Source organism: Corylus avellana, chromosome ca11 (genome assembly GCF_901000735.1).
Source record: "Corylus avellana chromosome ca11, CavTom2PMs-1.0".
NCBI classification, from domain to species: Eukaryota; Viridiplantae; Streptophyta; class Magnoliopsida; order Fagales; family Betulaceae; genus Corylus; species Corylus avellana.
The window spans coordinates 20,029,774-20,043,484 of NC_081551.1; the positions used below are offsets into that span (position 1 = coordinate 20,029,774).

At 36.4% G+C, this 13,711-nt stretch overlaps 2 protein-coding genes across 3 annotated transcripts; one reads left to right on the forward strand and one right to left on the reverse strand.

Annotated features, from left to right (window-relative positions):
- Positions 1–6,023: 6,023 nt before the first annotated feature.
- LOC132165580 (uncharacterized) lies at positions 6,024–8,364 on the reverse strand. Its single transcript, XM_059576206.1, has one exon. It carries the CDS (start codon positions 8,061–8,063, stop codon positions 6,243–6,245), a length of 1,821 nt encoding a protein of 606 aa, XP_059432189.1. The 5' UTR covers positions 8,064–8,364; the 3' UTR covers positions 6,024–6,242.
- A 1,172-nt stretch (positions 8,365–9,536) lies between these two features.
- Positions 9,537–12,057, forward strand: LOC132165642 (mitochondrial import inner membrane translocase subunit TIM17-2-like). Of its 2 annotated transcripts, none has more exons than XM_059576288.1 (2): positions 9,537–10,423; positions 11,744–12,057. In XM_059576288.1, the coding sequence occupies exon 1, from the start codon at positions 9,639–9,641 to the stop codon at positions 10,311–10,313; it is 675 nt and encodes a 224-aa protein (XP_059432271.1). In that variant the 5' UTR covers positions 9,537–9,638; the 3' UTR covers positions 10,314–10,423; positions 11,744–12,057. The 2 variants fall into 2 exon arrangements, with proteins under 2 accessions (XP_059432271.1, XP_059432272.1); XM_059576289.1 differs by having other exon boundaries at positions 9,537–10,377.
- The last annotated feature ends 1,654 nt before the right edge of the window (positions 12,058–13,711 follow it).

Below are 13,711 nucleotides of genomic sequence, written 5' to 3' on the forward strand. Positions count from 1 at the left end.
CTCAATTTCTTCCCTTCAAACTTTTAATTTGATGCAATTCACCCATCTATTAAGGTTTGGCGTTAAACAAATGTTAAAATAGATGAAATGACATTTATAAAAAATTCTAAATTTATCCTTAATTTCACATTAAACATTTTATTAAAAAAAATGAAAAATTGAGAGTATTTTGGTATTTTTAATAATCTCAATTTTGATTTAATGTCAAATCTTAATGCATGAAAGTTCAGAGACACTTGTGAAATTAACCCTTATTTTTACTTTTATGTCGCACTATAACATTCTTTTTTTTTTTCATTAAAAATAAATCTCTAAAACGCATTAACACCCTCTAAAGAGAACCAAACAGGAGTGGAAGATATTTTTGTCTTTTCATTTTTTGAGGAAATAAAAATATCCTTTATTATAATTAATTGAATATTTTCTCTTAAAATGAAATTAAGAGGATCTTAATTCCTAAACACTAATTATTGTTGGGGCCCTTGGGTGCAACTTGGCAACAACCCAAGCCTTTGATGATCGTGAATCGTGATGACCAAGGACTGTTGACAAAAGTTCGAACTTCAAAACTCCCTCCCAATAACCCCATTGATTTTGTTTGGTAAAGCAAACATTCATGACCATAAAGTCATTAAAAAGATATGCAACAATATTTATTTGAAAGTGACTCTCAAATTGCCTGTTAAACAATCAGTGACGTTGCCCATTCCTTCATTACATCCAGAGGTGGCATTAGCAAATATTTGAGTGTGCATAGCTGGGCAACAACAATAATAATAATAATAATAATTATTATTATTATTATTATTATTATTATTTAGAATTATTATTTGAACAAACATAGCTAGAAGAGTCGTGTACGCTAATTGAATCATATAATCTATTTTTTCATTAATTGAATATTAGGTATGTCCATCTTGAAAGAAACCATTGTTAGACTTTGGGAACAAACCCAATTAACAGAGACCAAATTATGAAATCAATTTAAAACATCTTATTAGTGTGTTATTAAGCAATAGTCACGTTGATACTTTAAGCTATTTTCAAAATTATTTTATTTTAGTCATAGTCTGGCTGCTTACGCTATTATGAGTCATGACTGAAGAACAAAGTAATCTTATCCTAGAAAAATACCCATTTGGCCATATAAAATTTTCTACACAAATGAATCTTGAAAGGATTGGTATATTCCAGTCGATTAGATTCCGATTCCTTATTATTTTCTATCCAAAGAGGAGGGAGAGGGGTTCCCTACAGAAAGGGGGGAGCCTATGTCCGTGCTGAGTGCTCCACGGGTGGGGTTGTTTGAACATAGAAACTCCTCTCACATATCATTGTCTAATAAAGAAGGGATAAGAACAAGATGAATGATCCATGTCACAAATGGTTAGCACTTCATACCACCTACTGAAAATGATACTATAAGATGTGGACAAAGTTTTTTTTTTTTTTTTTTTTTGATGAACTCATTTGAATTTGTAAAATTAACATTTATTTCTAGAGCACATGATTCTAGTATACATTTTTTTAATTTTACAGACAAAGTTAATGCAATTGAGAATCACGTACTATAAGGACAAATGTTAATTTATATTAAAAATGCATGCAAAAATGACATGCTCTAAAAGACATATAGACATGAGTTAAATAGACTAAATTAGATAAATTTTCTCGAACTCAATTAAAAACAAACTTGTTCATCAAATTTTATGACAAACTTTTTTGGTTTACTCGCAGGAAGAAAGTAATATAGGTTGTTAGAATTAGATTTGAATTGCAAAAGCTTCCTTCTCCTTTATTTTTATGTTTTTTTTTTAAAAAAAAAAACAAAAATATTAACAAACAACCTAAAAACAAAACACTTGAAAAAATGTTTTATTCTCTATGTCACATCAGAACATTTTTTTCAAACAAAAAACACATTCTAAAAAGCAATAACAAACGGAAACTCTAGACACAGATAAAACTAGTTTTACTTCAATTCCTTACATGACTTAACTAGCAAGTTCTTTGGCAAGCAATGGGCTGTCAATGAAGAGGGTAGCTTAAGATGCTATCATAAGGCAGTGATATGACCATATCAGGACTTTTGAAGTTGGAAATGATCAAAGGAGGCATATCCTAATACAAATGCCTCACTCACATGGCTTTGCCAGCTCTACTTTCCAAAAAACATGTTAGGAAGTGATGCTTGTGTTGTGCCATACCATGTGGGCCATTGCAGCAAATTTGAAACATTTTTTTCTGCTATATGATTTGAATGGTACTTCAACCTACCAGTCTTCTTGACTTTAATCTGCATTTTCTAATGGATGAATGATTGCCAGCTTTTCTAACAATGTGAACTAAGATTGAGGGCTTGAATTTTGTAATCTCCGCTGTATGAAGCGTGGCTCGGCCCCGGCCAGCCTATCGAATGAGATATGTGAAAGAAAAATTAAATACAATTTTCCTATATTATTGATTTCATTTATTGAAAAAGTGAAAAGGGATTAGACAGTAAAGTCTCTCCCTTAAACAATTACTGTTGAGGTAATTATTCACTATGAATTTAGTGAAGTACTGTGTGAAAGAAGGATAGTTGGGGACCATATATATTGTGGGGTGCAAAAAAGTGCAAAGAGACAAGCTTTTCCCTTATTGAGGTGATCAACTGGGAACCTTCTCCCCAATCCATGCTGCTGGGCTGTCTGTCTGTAATTTTGGCAGGCTGTTACATATAATGTGCAGGGAGGGAACGTCATTGTTTCCAATGGATTTTCACCAGAAAGCATGTCACGACAACAACCTTGGTACGATAATATCCATGAAAGGAACAACATCAGAGGAGAAAACAATGATCAAGAGAATGGTTGAAACTTGAAAGTATTAATTTTTTTTTTTTAAAAAAATAACATTAACAAACAACCCAAAATATAAGAAATTTATAAAATATTTAAAATTATTTTTCACATTTATGTTACATTGAAACATTTTTTCAAATTTAAAAAATTCCAAAATTCCAAAATGCATTAAATAATTTTCATATTTTATGGCCAAAATTTTGTTTTGTTACAATTTAATGATATACATAGTGTCGTGATATTACATGCAATATATACATTATTAGACTTCTAAAATCTAATATGGATCAAGAAATTAATTAACTCTATTTCACTTTATTCCTGAAAAATGATAAATAATTCCAAATGTTAATAAATATCATCCTGCTCTTTATTTATTATTATTATTATTATTATTATTATTATTTTGTTAATTGCATTTACTCTCTCCTATCCTTTAAAATGAGACAAGATAATGACTACATAGATATGTGGGGATAGGAGAGGCCCGGAGGGAATGCATTTAATTAAGGGAAAAAAATAATAATTGAATAGGTGAGCCATGACTCATGAGTGTTAAAGATAAAATAGAGAATTTGGGATCAATTTTGGTCAACACTAAAGAAGAGGAATTTAAGATAAGGGAGAGAATTACTTACCTTTTTTTAATTAATAAGTAATAGTATAAAGGAGCACAAGCCGTGCAATCCAAATACACATGTAGTATATAAGAGAGACATTCATTCAAGGGGAGGAGAAAGAAAACAAATTCAAAATTTTCAAAAAAATAAAAAAAATGACAAACTACTTGTAGCAATCATCTACGTATAAAGGGTTTAGAACATGATATCTTTTAACTCTATCATTGTTCTCAGCTAATCTACAAAGTTTTGAGAGTTGCATTATTTTCAGATGTATCACATCACACGAAGGGGGGTCGTCCTCCATGCTTTTAAATTGCGGTGACTACCAAACTGGCCTCTCCAACTTGCCAATAAATGTACCACCCGTAAGGGCATTACTCACTCCATCTCGAAAAATAGAAACTCGAATCCAACAAATATCCAACTACTTCACAATAGAGCATAAGGTGATCAATAGATTATGGCTCTTCGATATTACACATGCAATACTAATCCATTACTATGGCCTATCTTTTTCTTATAGATTATCCATAATCAAAATTCATCCTAACAACAAAGAAAGTCACCCTGAAAGATGCTTTGCTTTTCCACATGATATTCCAATGGAAAAGATAGCAAGCCAGGGAGATTAATTAAGTGCATGATAACCTCAAATATCTACTTTTTTGGATGGATGGGGGACCAACATATACTATTCTGTGCCTCCTCATCTCATCTCACTCAACCCCACAGAGTACAAGAGGTCGAAGAACGAGGTGACCAATTCCACCCTCCCAATCACACACGGCTCGGATGAAGATAACCTTCCATTGATTGACAGGTGTCGTTCAATTCAAAAACTGCACATGATTTGCTGCTACCATGGCCTGGCCTCCTTCAAGCAACCAATTCAAAAGTCGTGTCAAAATTGGATTCTAGACCAATCTCCCACCTCAAATCGCAAAGAGTGGGGCAATTAATGACATTTATTCTTGAAATGTCAGTACTAGGGCATATGATGAAAGTGAAATATATCTGTCTGCATCTTACTTTTTACCCTTTTTTGGTACTTTACAGGTCTGATTCTTTTATGTAATCAACAAAAAGAAAACACCATCTTTCACACGCCAGAAGGTGTCAATTTGTCCTTGTACAATCAGATTGCTCTTTCGTGTTCTTGGAGAATTGGAATGCATGCTAGCAGCCTAGGAATTTATCTGGTCTTTTCAATGCACCGAAAGGTTCTATATACAGATATGGAACATGACACAAATTGGCCTGTAATTGGAAATTAGGATCTTTTCAAGCAATTGTAGTATGAATATATTGGTGGGTATCAATTAGTTTAATTAATAAAGTTTTATTTCGTCCAATAAAAGATTTAGGATTGAGTATCCACGTTCAGATTACACTTAATAAGGGGAAAAAAATGAAAACCATTTTAAAAGTTGTTAAACCCAAGTATAATTTAAAGGTAAGAAAATAAAGTCCTTTATTTTTCTCATATTTATATAGATTAATCAAAGTTGAAAATAATATCCACACTAAACATCAGTAACATGAAAGAAGAACAAAAAATATCAACAAACTAGAGGTTGGGAACCCATGACATTTCTACAGGTCAGGTTGGGCTTCTTTCGGGGCTGAGAAACTTTCTAAAAGACCAACCCTAAACCCACACAATCACACATCTTGCTAAAGCAAGGTTGGGCTGGTTAGCTTCCAAAACTCTATCTACAAGATGTTCTATGTTGAAAGCTATCTGAACATGCTTCAGGAAACCGTATGTTCAAATTTTAAAAAATTCAATCATGTTGTGCCACATAACTGCATATCCACACCAAATGACCTCTCCAAATATTTCCCAAAATCTCTAGCACAACAAATTTCAGGTGGAACAATGCATAAGGAGGATTTGTGGGGAGATCCCTCATCATGTACGCACATTTTTTCTTTACCTACACTCTCAATTTAGTTTTCCTTCCTCATAGAGCCACCATTTACTTAGGCATTAGAGGCTACTCTGGTCCTCTAGGACTGACGATTTCCAATGACTTTTTCTCTCTATTTTGCAGGAGTTCCGTTGCCAGTCCAACCGTCAGGAAAATTGCTTCAACAATAGGCAATCACCAACAATAAAACTAGCCAAAACTACATCTTCTAGCATTTCAAGCATAAACCGAGGTAGAAAAGGCAATATCCGGCTATATTTGCAAACCAGTATTGCATTCTTTGAGTATCAACTTGAGGCAGATTATGCTTCGTCGTGATCATGAAAGTTGGGGTATTTGCATGATTAGCATCAGATATTGTTGCATTAATTATAAGTTGACAGAAAAAGATGGAACAAAAGTTTGATTTTGAACAAATAGAGGGAAAACGACGGAAGCTCAAGGGCAAATAAAAGTAGTTTCTGCAGTGATCCAGTGAAACAAATAAAGGCAATGCTTTAAAATCTTAGTAAATAAATAGCTTGCTAGCAGCATGACTGTCCAAAAGTAGTGGCAAAATTTGAAGGATGGATAGTTACTTATCGGAGAGATGTGAAAGGAAAATTTATAATTCACACTTTGCATCATGAAAATCAAGGAGAAATATTTGATGTCAGGGCCACCGGATCTCATCCGAGGGCATTACTTTGCTTGTGACCAAAGTTACAACTCTTCATACATGTTTCAGTGAAGAAGTGAAAAGGCATTCAAAATTGCAAACCTACTACCAATTTTGTATAAAATCCTACGGGTGCTGATAAAAGATTTATAACGTTTAACTTTAGATAAATAGACTGAGGCGACAATTAATTCAATGCATCGGCCATGGAATCTTGTTCAAGTGCATCAGTCGGCTTATCTCCAATGTGGCACTCATTTTTGTAGTTGTTTCCAATTAAGTGATGAAGAAGCACACCTGCTGCAACACTGACATTTAAGCTCTCCACAGCCAAAAAGGACCTGAATTCTTCACCGGAGCAGCCCGAGTTTCTTTCTGCAGTTTCCGTATCATTCACACCACCAGTGGATAAGTCCAGAGGAGCATTTCCAGGGATCCTAAGCAACTGAGTACATGATCTCTCCACCAAAGGCCTCAAACCGGTACCCTCACTGCCCAAAACTAGAACTGTTGGTGCACCAGGCAAAATCTCATCCAAGGGAACAGCTTTTGGAGAAACTGAACCCCCAAGAACTCGCCAACCATTTTCAGCTGAGGTTACTAGGAACTGCATCATATTCTTGCAATACCTAAGCTCCATTAATTCAAGTGCGCCTGCACTTGCTTTGCTCACAACACCAGTCAATGGAGCTGAATTCTTGGCACATAACACCACCCCTGAAGCTCCAAAGAAGTAAGCCGACCTAATGATTGCCCCCAAATTCTGTGGATCCGTAACCTCATCCAAAGCTACCCAAAGAGAACCTTTACCTTCCTCCTTAGAAATAGGGTCCAATTCCTTTATTTTTACCATCTCCAATGGAGAGGCATCTAGCACAAGACCCTGATGGGGGCGGTTATCAACCACCATATTGAGATCATGCTTTGATGCTTCCCTTATGCTTAATCCAATTCTTTCAGCCATCCTTAACACTTTCTCAAACCCTTTTTTGTCCTTCTTCTTCCTATTGTTATTACTCAAATCCAAACCTTCTTGGAGGTACAATGCATAAAATTCTCTTCTGTGAGCTGATAAAGCAGCCAAAACTGGACCAACCCCATAAATCCCTTCGCCAACCATTTTAGGCACAGTTGATTCAGTAGCCTCTTTCCATGTCTTTCTACCCCAATTTTCCTGCTTATTCCACCTCTGCAACTCAGGTTTCTCAGATGCAGCCCTTACATCCACCACTCCACTGAACCTATGTTTAATTTTATCCCATCTCGGATCATCGTTGGCCTCTACTTCTCCTCCTTCTTCTTTATCTTCTTCAGAGCTTCCATACCTATCAACATAGCCCCTTTGCCGATCCTCTGCCTTATCTACTATTCTATTCCTACCTCCTTCACTCCCTTCAGTCAACCTGCCACTTTTCCCCACAAAATTTTCTGCTGATACCTTCCAAGAAGAACGAGCACTTCTCATTGTTGTTGCTTCCTCCGACCTTTTTGCCGATTCCTCCCTAGAAGACCTACCGCTCACTTTCTCCAACCTATTTGCCGATTCCTCCCAAGAAGAACGATTCGTCTTTGTAGACGTTGCTTTCTCCGACCATTTTACTTCCTTAGCTCTATTTGATGCCAACCAAGGAAGAGTTTTTCGAGGTCTCAACCCACCATTCTTCTCACCATCTCTCTGAGTATACGAACTTGAAAAACTTGGAGCTTTTATCAAACGGCAACACTGGATGGCACTTCTAAGCCGAAACCCACTTCTGGGTTTCGCTATACTGCCCATTCCCAGGGTCCTATAATGGGAACAAGTTGAAAAATCCATGGATTTCATGACACGGGAATCTCCAAGGGTTTCGATCCTAATGGGGTTTAACAGGGGTTTTGGATAAGACCCAGTGGGACAAGATTGGGGCTTTGAGTTGTGGAACAATTTTAAGCATCTGGGTCGTGAATAAATCCTAATAGCCAAGGGAAATGCCTGGCTCTTCGTCAAATTGGTATACATTGTAAGCATCTAAGAAACTAAATAACTATAACGGAAAGCTTAAAACGCGAAGTCAGAGAAAGAAGAAGAAAAACCAGGAGAAAACGAAACTACCTCAATTGATTTAGACAAGAAGGGTCTTACGTTTTAGATGCGGTAGTTGGTACCTTATCCGCATCCCATGGATCGCTTTTGTTCCCACCTCCCAGGTTTGAAGCGAGTGTATCTACTATCTATCCTCAGTAGGGCTAGAAACGGGAGGCTTTCGATAATGGAGGACAAGTCAGACGACGTCGTTCTCAAGTCTAATTAAACACTGCAGAGAACGACGCCGCCAAACTGGAAGCTCCTGCTCCTGATATTCCCCGCACGCACGAATAAGCTTGACCAACGCAGGAGGTCGACTTAAACGACATCGTCCGGTGACGGTTAACAAACCTTTTCCTTTTCAATTACAGCTAACTATATTTTAAAACATCTTTAAGGTTTCTATTCTTCTTTATTTTGAAAAAAATGCCACATTAGTGTAGCATTATTTAGTGGAGTAATGTTACATACTGATATACTATATTTATATCATATTCTTATTTCACACGAATGAGATCATTTCCCTTTCTTTGTGAGATTTTGTTTGATCTAATTGTATATATGATGTTATATGGTACTGTCACACTATTTAAAATTTTTAAATGATATGGTATTATATACATGATAGATAAAATTACTCATGAAATAGAGATGATCTTTGTCTATCTCATACTACCACATTAGCTTTTTTATTTTATTTTAATTGTGATCGATCAAATAGCTAATGAATATGTTAGTGGGGATAAAAGGGAGGTGAAGTATATAGCATTTAACTTTCTCTTTAGAGTCGGTAAAGAATGATAATGAATGAAAGTTTGAATGAAGTAGAGAAAAAAAATTGAAATGTAGAGTATTTTTTTTTAAAAAAAAAATGAATAGTTAAAATAAAAAGTAATTTTATTTTAATTATGTTTTCACAAAAAATTTGAAAAACTGGATGCTAATGCTTAGGCTCTGTTTGTCAATATGTTGGTGGGTGTTTTTTTCTTCTAAATATTCCAATATGACATAAAGGTAAAAGCCATTTTCATGTTTTCAATAATAATTTATGTTTCAGCTAATTGTTAATATTTTTATTTTAAAAATAAAGAACAAAAAACAGAAAGTAAGAATGCTAACAATAAGCCTTTCAGGACGTAAGGATTGTAAGTTGTAACACAATATCTTAAATTTTAATAAATTATTTTTGAAATAAAAAAATAATCTTATTAATATAATATTTATCAATAAATAGTATTTATTATATTATATATGTATTTTAAAAATAATAATTAGACATAGGAAATTATATGCCGTAAAAAATTTAGGTACAGCTCGTCCATTAGTTAAAACGACGTGACGTTTTTGGGAATCGTCGCCTCGATAAAGTGCGAAACTTCTTTACCAAGTCAATTATATATTTTCCCTTTCCTTTTTAAGAATTTTCTGATCACCGTGGATGTGTCTCATAATTTTCCTCGTTATTTTTCCCAAACATTGAAAAGGAACGCCAAGAGAAAAAAAACCCTAGAGAGAACCATGGGGACGCCAGAGACATCAAGGGAGCCCTGCCCGGACCGAATCCTCGACGACATCGGCGGAGCTTTCGCTATGGGGGCCGTGGGCGGCTCGGCCTTCCACTTCATCAAGGGCGTTTACAACTCCCCAGGCGGGGCTCGCATCCTCGGCGGCTCGCAGGCCGTGCGGCTCAACGCGCCGCGTGTCGGCGGCAGCTTCGCAGTCTGGGGCGGCCTATTCTCCGCCTTTGACTGCACCATGGTCTTCGTGCGCCAGAAGGAGGACCCCTGGAATTCCATCGTGGCCGGCGCCGCCACAGGAGGCTTCCTCTCCATGCGACAGGGACTAGGCGCCTCTGCTCGCTCGGCAGCCTTCGGCGGCGTTCTCTTGGCGCTCATCGAAGGCGCTGGGATCATGCTCAACCGTATGTTCAGCGCGCAGCAACAGATGCCTGTGATCCTCGAAGAGCCCGGGCCCAATATGCCCCCTCTCCCGGGCTTCATGGGCCAGCCCCAGTCCATGCCGGAACCGGCCTCGGCGGCTGGGTCTTCTTCTCCAGATTCAGGTTCGGGGTGGCTTGGAGGGTGGTTCGGCGGACCGAAGAAGGAGTCTTCGGCAGGGACGAGTAGCGGAAGCGAGACGAAGATCTTGGAGAGCTTCGATGCACCTCCGGTGCCGAGTTTTGAGTACAAGTGACAAAGGGAAGGTTTTGATTTGAGGGGCATGGTTTTGGACCAGGGAAGTCAAGGGTTTATGTTAGGTTTTTTCTCGCACTTGAAATTTATATCACAATTGTTCTTCTTTCGGTAAGATTATAGTAGTAGCGCTGTATAATAATGCTTCATTCCAACTTTGTATTTTTGAATTTTGATTGGGAGCTAAAAATTTTATTGTGTTTTGGGTAACTATTCATTGATTGATATTTTGTTGGGAGCTGGTGGTCTTGAATTGGGGCTTTGAAATTTTGCTGTAGTGTATAAAAGATCGGGTTTTCAGCAAAAAAGGTTTCAACTTTTTGGGCATCTTTGTGACTGTAATTTCGTATTAGCATAGTCACACTGTCGTGCCTTGGTGCATATTTCTGTTTTGTAATCAAGTTGTGAATGCCTTCCTTGCCTTTTCACTTTGAATTTTGCTTGTTTCATGTTTTCTATCTATTAAGTTTGCATCTCTTGTCACAAAACAAGTTTATATTTTGTATTATTTTTGTTTTCATTCTTTATTTTAAACTTTGTTCTGCATTTTGTACTCAATCCAAACCCTTCTAATTAGACAAATAGACGTACTGTACTCTTTATGATGTGGGGTGAAATGTGAATGTTATTCTCGTTGTGAAAGCTTAGAACTTGATATTTATCAGTTGTGATGAATCTTGTTTTTGTGGAAGCTCAATATAATGTTTTTACGGTGGAAGCATTCCTTGCTTCTTGTTTGACAAATGTACATTTAATTTTAAGCTCTTTATTCAAAATACTAATGTATGAGTCATTCTGCCGATCACGCAGTCTCCTTATCATGCTTAAATTTTGGGAATAATTGTCTTCGTAATGTTTGAACTGTGAATTGCATCCCGTGTCTTTAGATCCTCAAACTGTGATTCCCACTGAAATGATTTCCTAGTTTTCCTAAAACATGAATGAAAAAATACAGTTTTGTGCAATTAGGTAATATCAGAATTTGCAGATATGACTTGTAGACATCCTTATTCTGCAGTAGGACGTATTGTTATCTCTCGTATGCGGTAATGCTTAAACTTTTGTATTGCTTATGGTAAATGTAATACTGTGTGTGCTTCTTTGTGCCTTTTGCCCCTAGATTGAAACAACCTCTAATTAAATGCCTCACTGTGTTCTCCTCTATGCATGCATTATGCATCAATCCTTAGTTAAGCAATATCTAAGTTTTTAGTAACTTCACTTTTATTTTGATATTTTTATGCATAGGCAGTTGCACATGTATATATTAATTTGATATTTTCTTTCGTAGGTATTTCTTTGATCTTCAGTGATTTGCAATACCCTTGTTTGCTCTTTCTCCCCAATAGATGAAGTTGTTTTCGTGCTTAGCTTTAAATATGTCTTCATTGATGAGAGTACTTAAGCTTTGCCTTACTTTTACACTTGTAGTGATTGCTGTGACTGGTCGACAAGATTTTATTCTCTCCTCGAAGCTTTAAAGTTTCGTAAGGGCGGGACACGGTAGAATACGTATTTTGATACTGGTGTATGCAGAAATTAGATGCAAAGAATGATTATATCTTTGGTCTGTTCTAAATAATTTTGTGATGTTTTTCAATTTTCCACTTTGATGCTGGCATGCTATATAATATGCCAGTTTTCTAAGTGAGATAGAAGAATTTCTGACCTGTGAACCAGTTTCATTGTTGGGTTGGATGTATCTGGTATGCCATCTACTTTTTGTATATGGTGGAGATTTAACCCTTTTCTTTGTATAGTTTTTAGTAACTGGTATGGGCATCAGTATTATTAACTTGTTGGATTCAAGAAGTGTGTTTGAATGGTTTTCAAAATAGGTGTATGCATGCCGCCCGATTTGGGCTTGGAGAAGGTGCTCAAGTTAGCTAGAGGGATTTAGGTTTCCTTCATTGATTGGGAACAAGGTTGATTTAGTAAACCTCATTATAGCTGTTGACAGTACAAGTGAGATATTTAAAGAGCGAGTAATGCTACATTTTACACCCATTTTATAATAGCTAATGAGGCGTGTTTTTTTTTTTTGACATGTCCGCACAAGAAATGGGGAGGGGGATTCGAACTAGTGATCTCCGCTTTATTAGGCGCGATCCCAGCTAATTGAGTTACCTTTTGGGGATTAATGTGGCGTGTTTTAAGTGGCTTTTTATATCAGCCACTTAAAATATGCCATGCCAGGAAGTGTGAAATGAGTGTAATAAATGGGTATGAAGAGTAATATTATCCTTATAGGAGCCGACTCTTTTCACTTGATCATAGTAGTTGACATAATTGAGTAGGAGTCTATCCAGTTGACTTGCAAAATATTGACAACATGCCAAGGGCCGAATGGTAGGCTAGAATTGATGCTTTACTTTGTTTAGTTTGTGCCATATTTTTGCTGGTGATATTTGATATTTTGGTGTATTTTAGGAGTTAAAGGTATATTTGAGTTTGTGGTTTAAGTCTCCAAAGCATGCAATTTGTACATATGGCTAGCTCCACCATTCCCGATGCTTGTGGCTAAGCATAGATTTAAAGAGACGACAATCAGCAAGCAAGATAGTAAGCAAACTACATAAACAAGTTTAGGATGGCGTATTTCTCCCTCTCTAATGTTTCATATTTATAGAAGTCAAAGTTTCGCCTATGCCTCATCTCATATGGAGTTGCTTCCCTAACCGACTGATTGACATTCGAGCAATTAAGAGAGGAAGGCTGTATGACTCATTTTGCTTTGGACAGGTGGGTCTTGACACCCTAGACTACTTAGGACATGTGGATTTCGTACTCTATTTTTTTATTGTTTTAAGCTGCCTAAATTTTTGTGAAATTTAGATTGTGTAATATCATGAGATGATAGGTAAAATCTGTCAATTAAATGGGTGGACCTCTACCCTAATTCCTAAACTTATTCATGATTTTAGGTATCTTATTGATGGCTTCCCTTGCATTATGGTAGGGTAGATGCAACTGTGGAATACAAGTTTTCGAGAAGGCGGTGAGAATGGTCAGGATAGGCAAATCCGGCAAGAGGCACAACAAACGCATCAAAACACCTTAAACAAATTGCTATAACCATATTTTTCAGCCCACTAATCAAACAAAATCTTTGAATCATTAGATTGCATAGATTTCCTTTGATAGCTGGAAAAGTAAGAATATTAGAAGCTGAATTTTTTGAGGAATAACATTTGGCATTTGCCAAACAGAAGTGCTGGACTCTTCAAACTCACGACCGCCTAACAAAGTACCCGTTTATAACCGTTTAACGCATGAAGGTATTTTATAAATAATCATTTTACCAAAAATAAAAAATATATATTTCCTTAGGATTTTAATGACTCCTCCATTGGCTTATCGAAAAGAATAATGATAAATGTCATTCTTATATTCACTCAA

Excerpts from the sequence above, each read along its gene's own strand:
- LOC132165580 (XM_059576206.1), bottom strand. The coding sequence starts at position 8,063 with ATGCTTACAATGTATACCAATTTGACGAAGAGCCAGGCATTTCCCTTG.
- LOC132165642 (XM_059576288.1), top strand. The coding sequence starts at position 9,639 with ATGGGGACGCCAGAGACATCAAGGGAGCCCTGCCCGGACCGAATCCTC.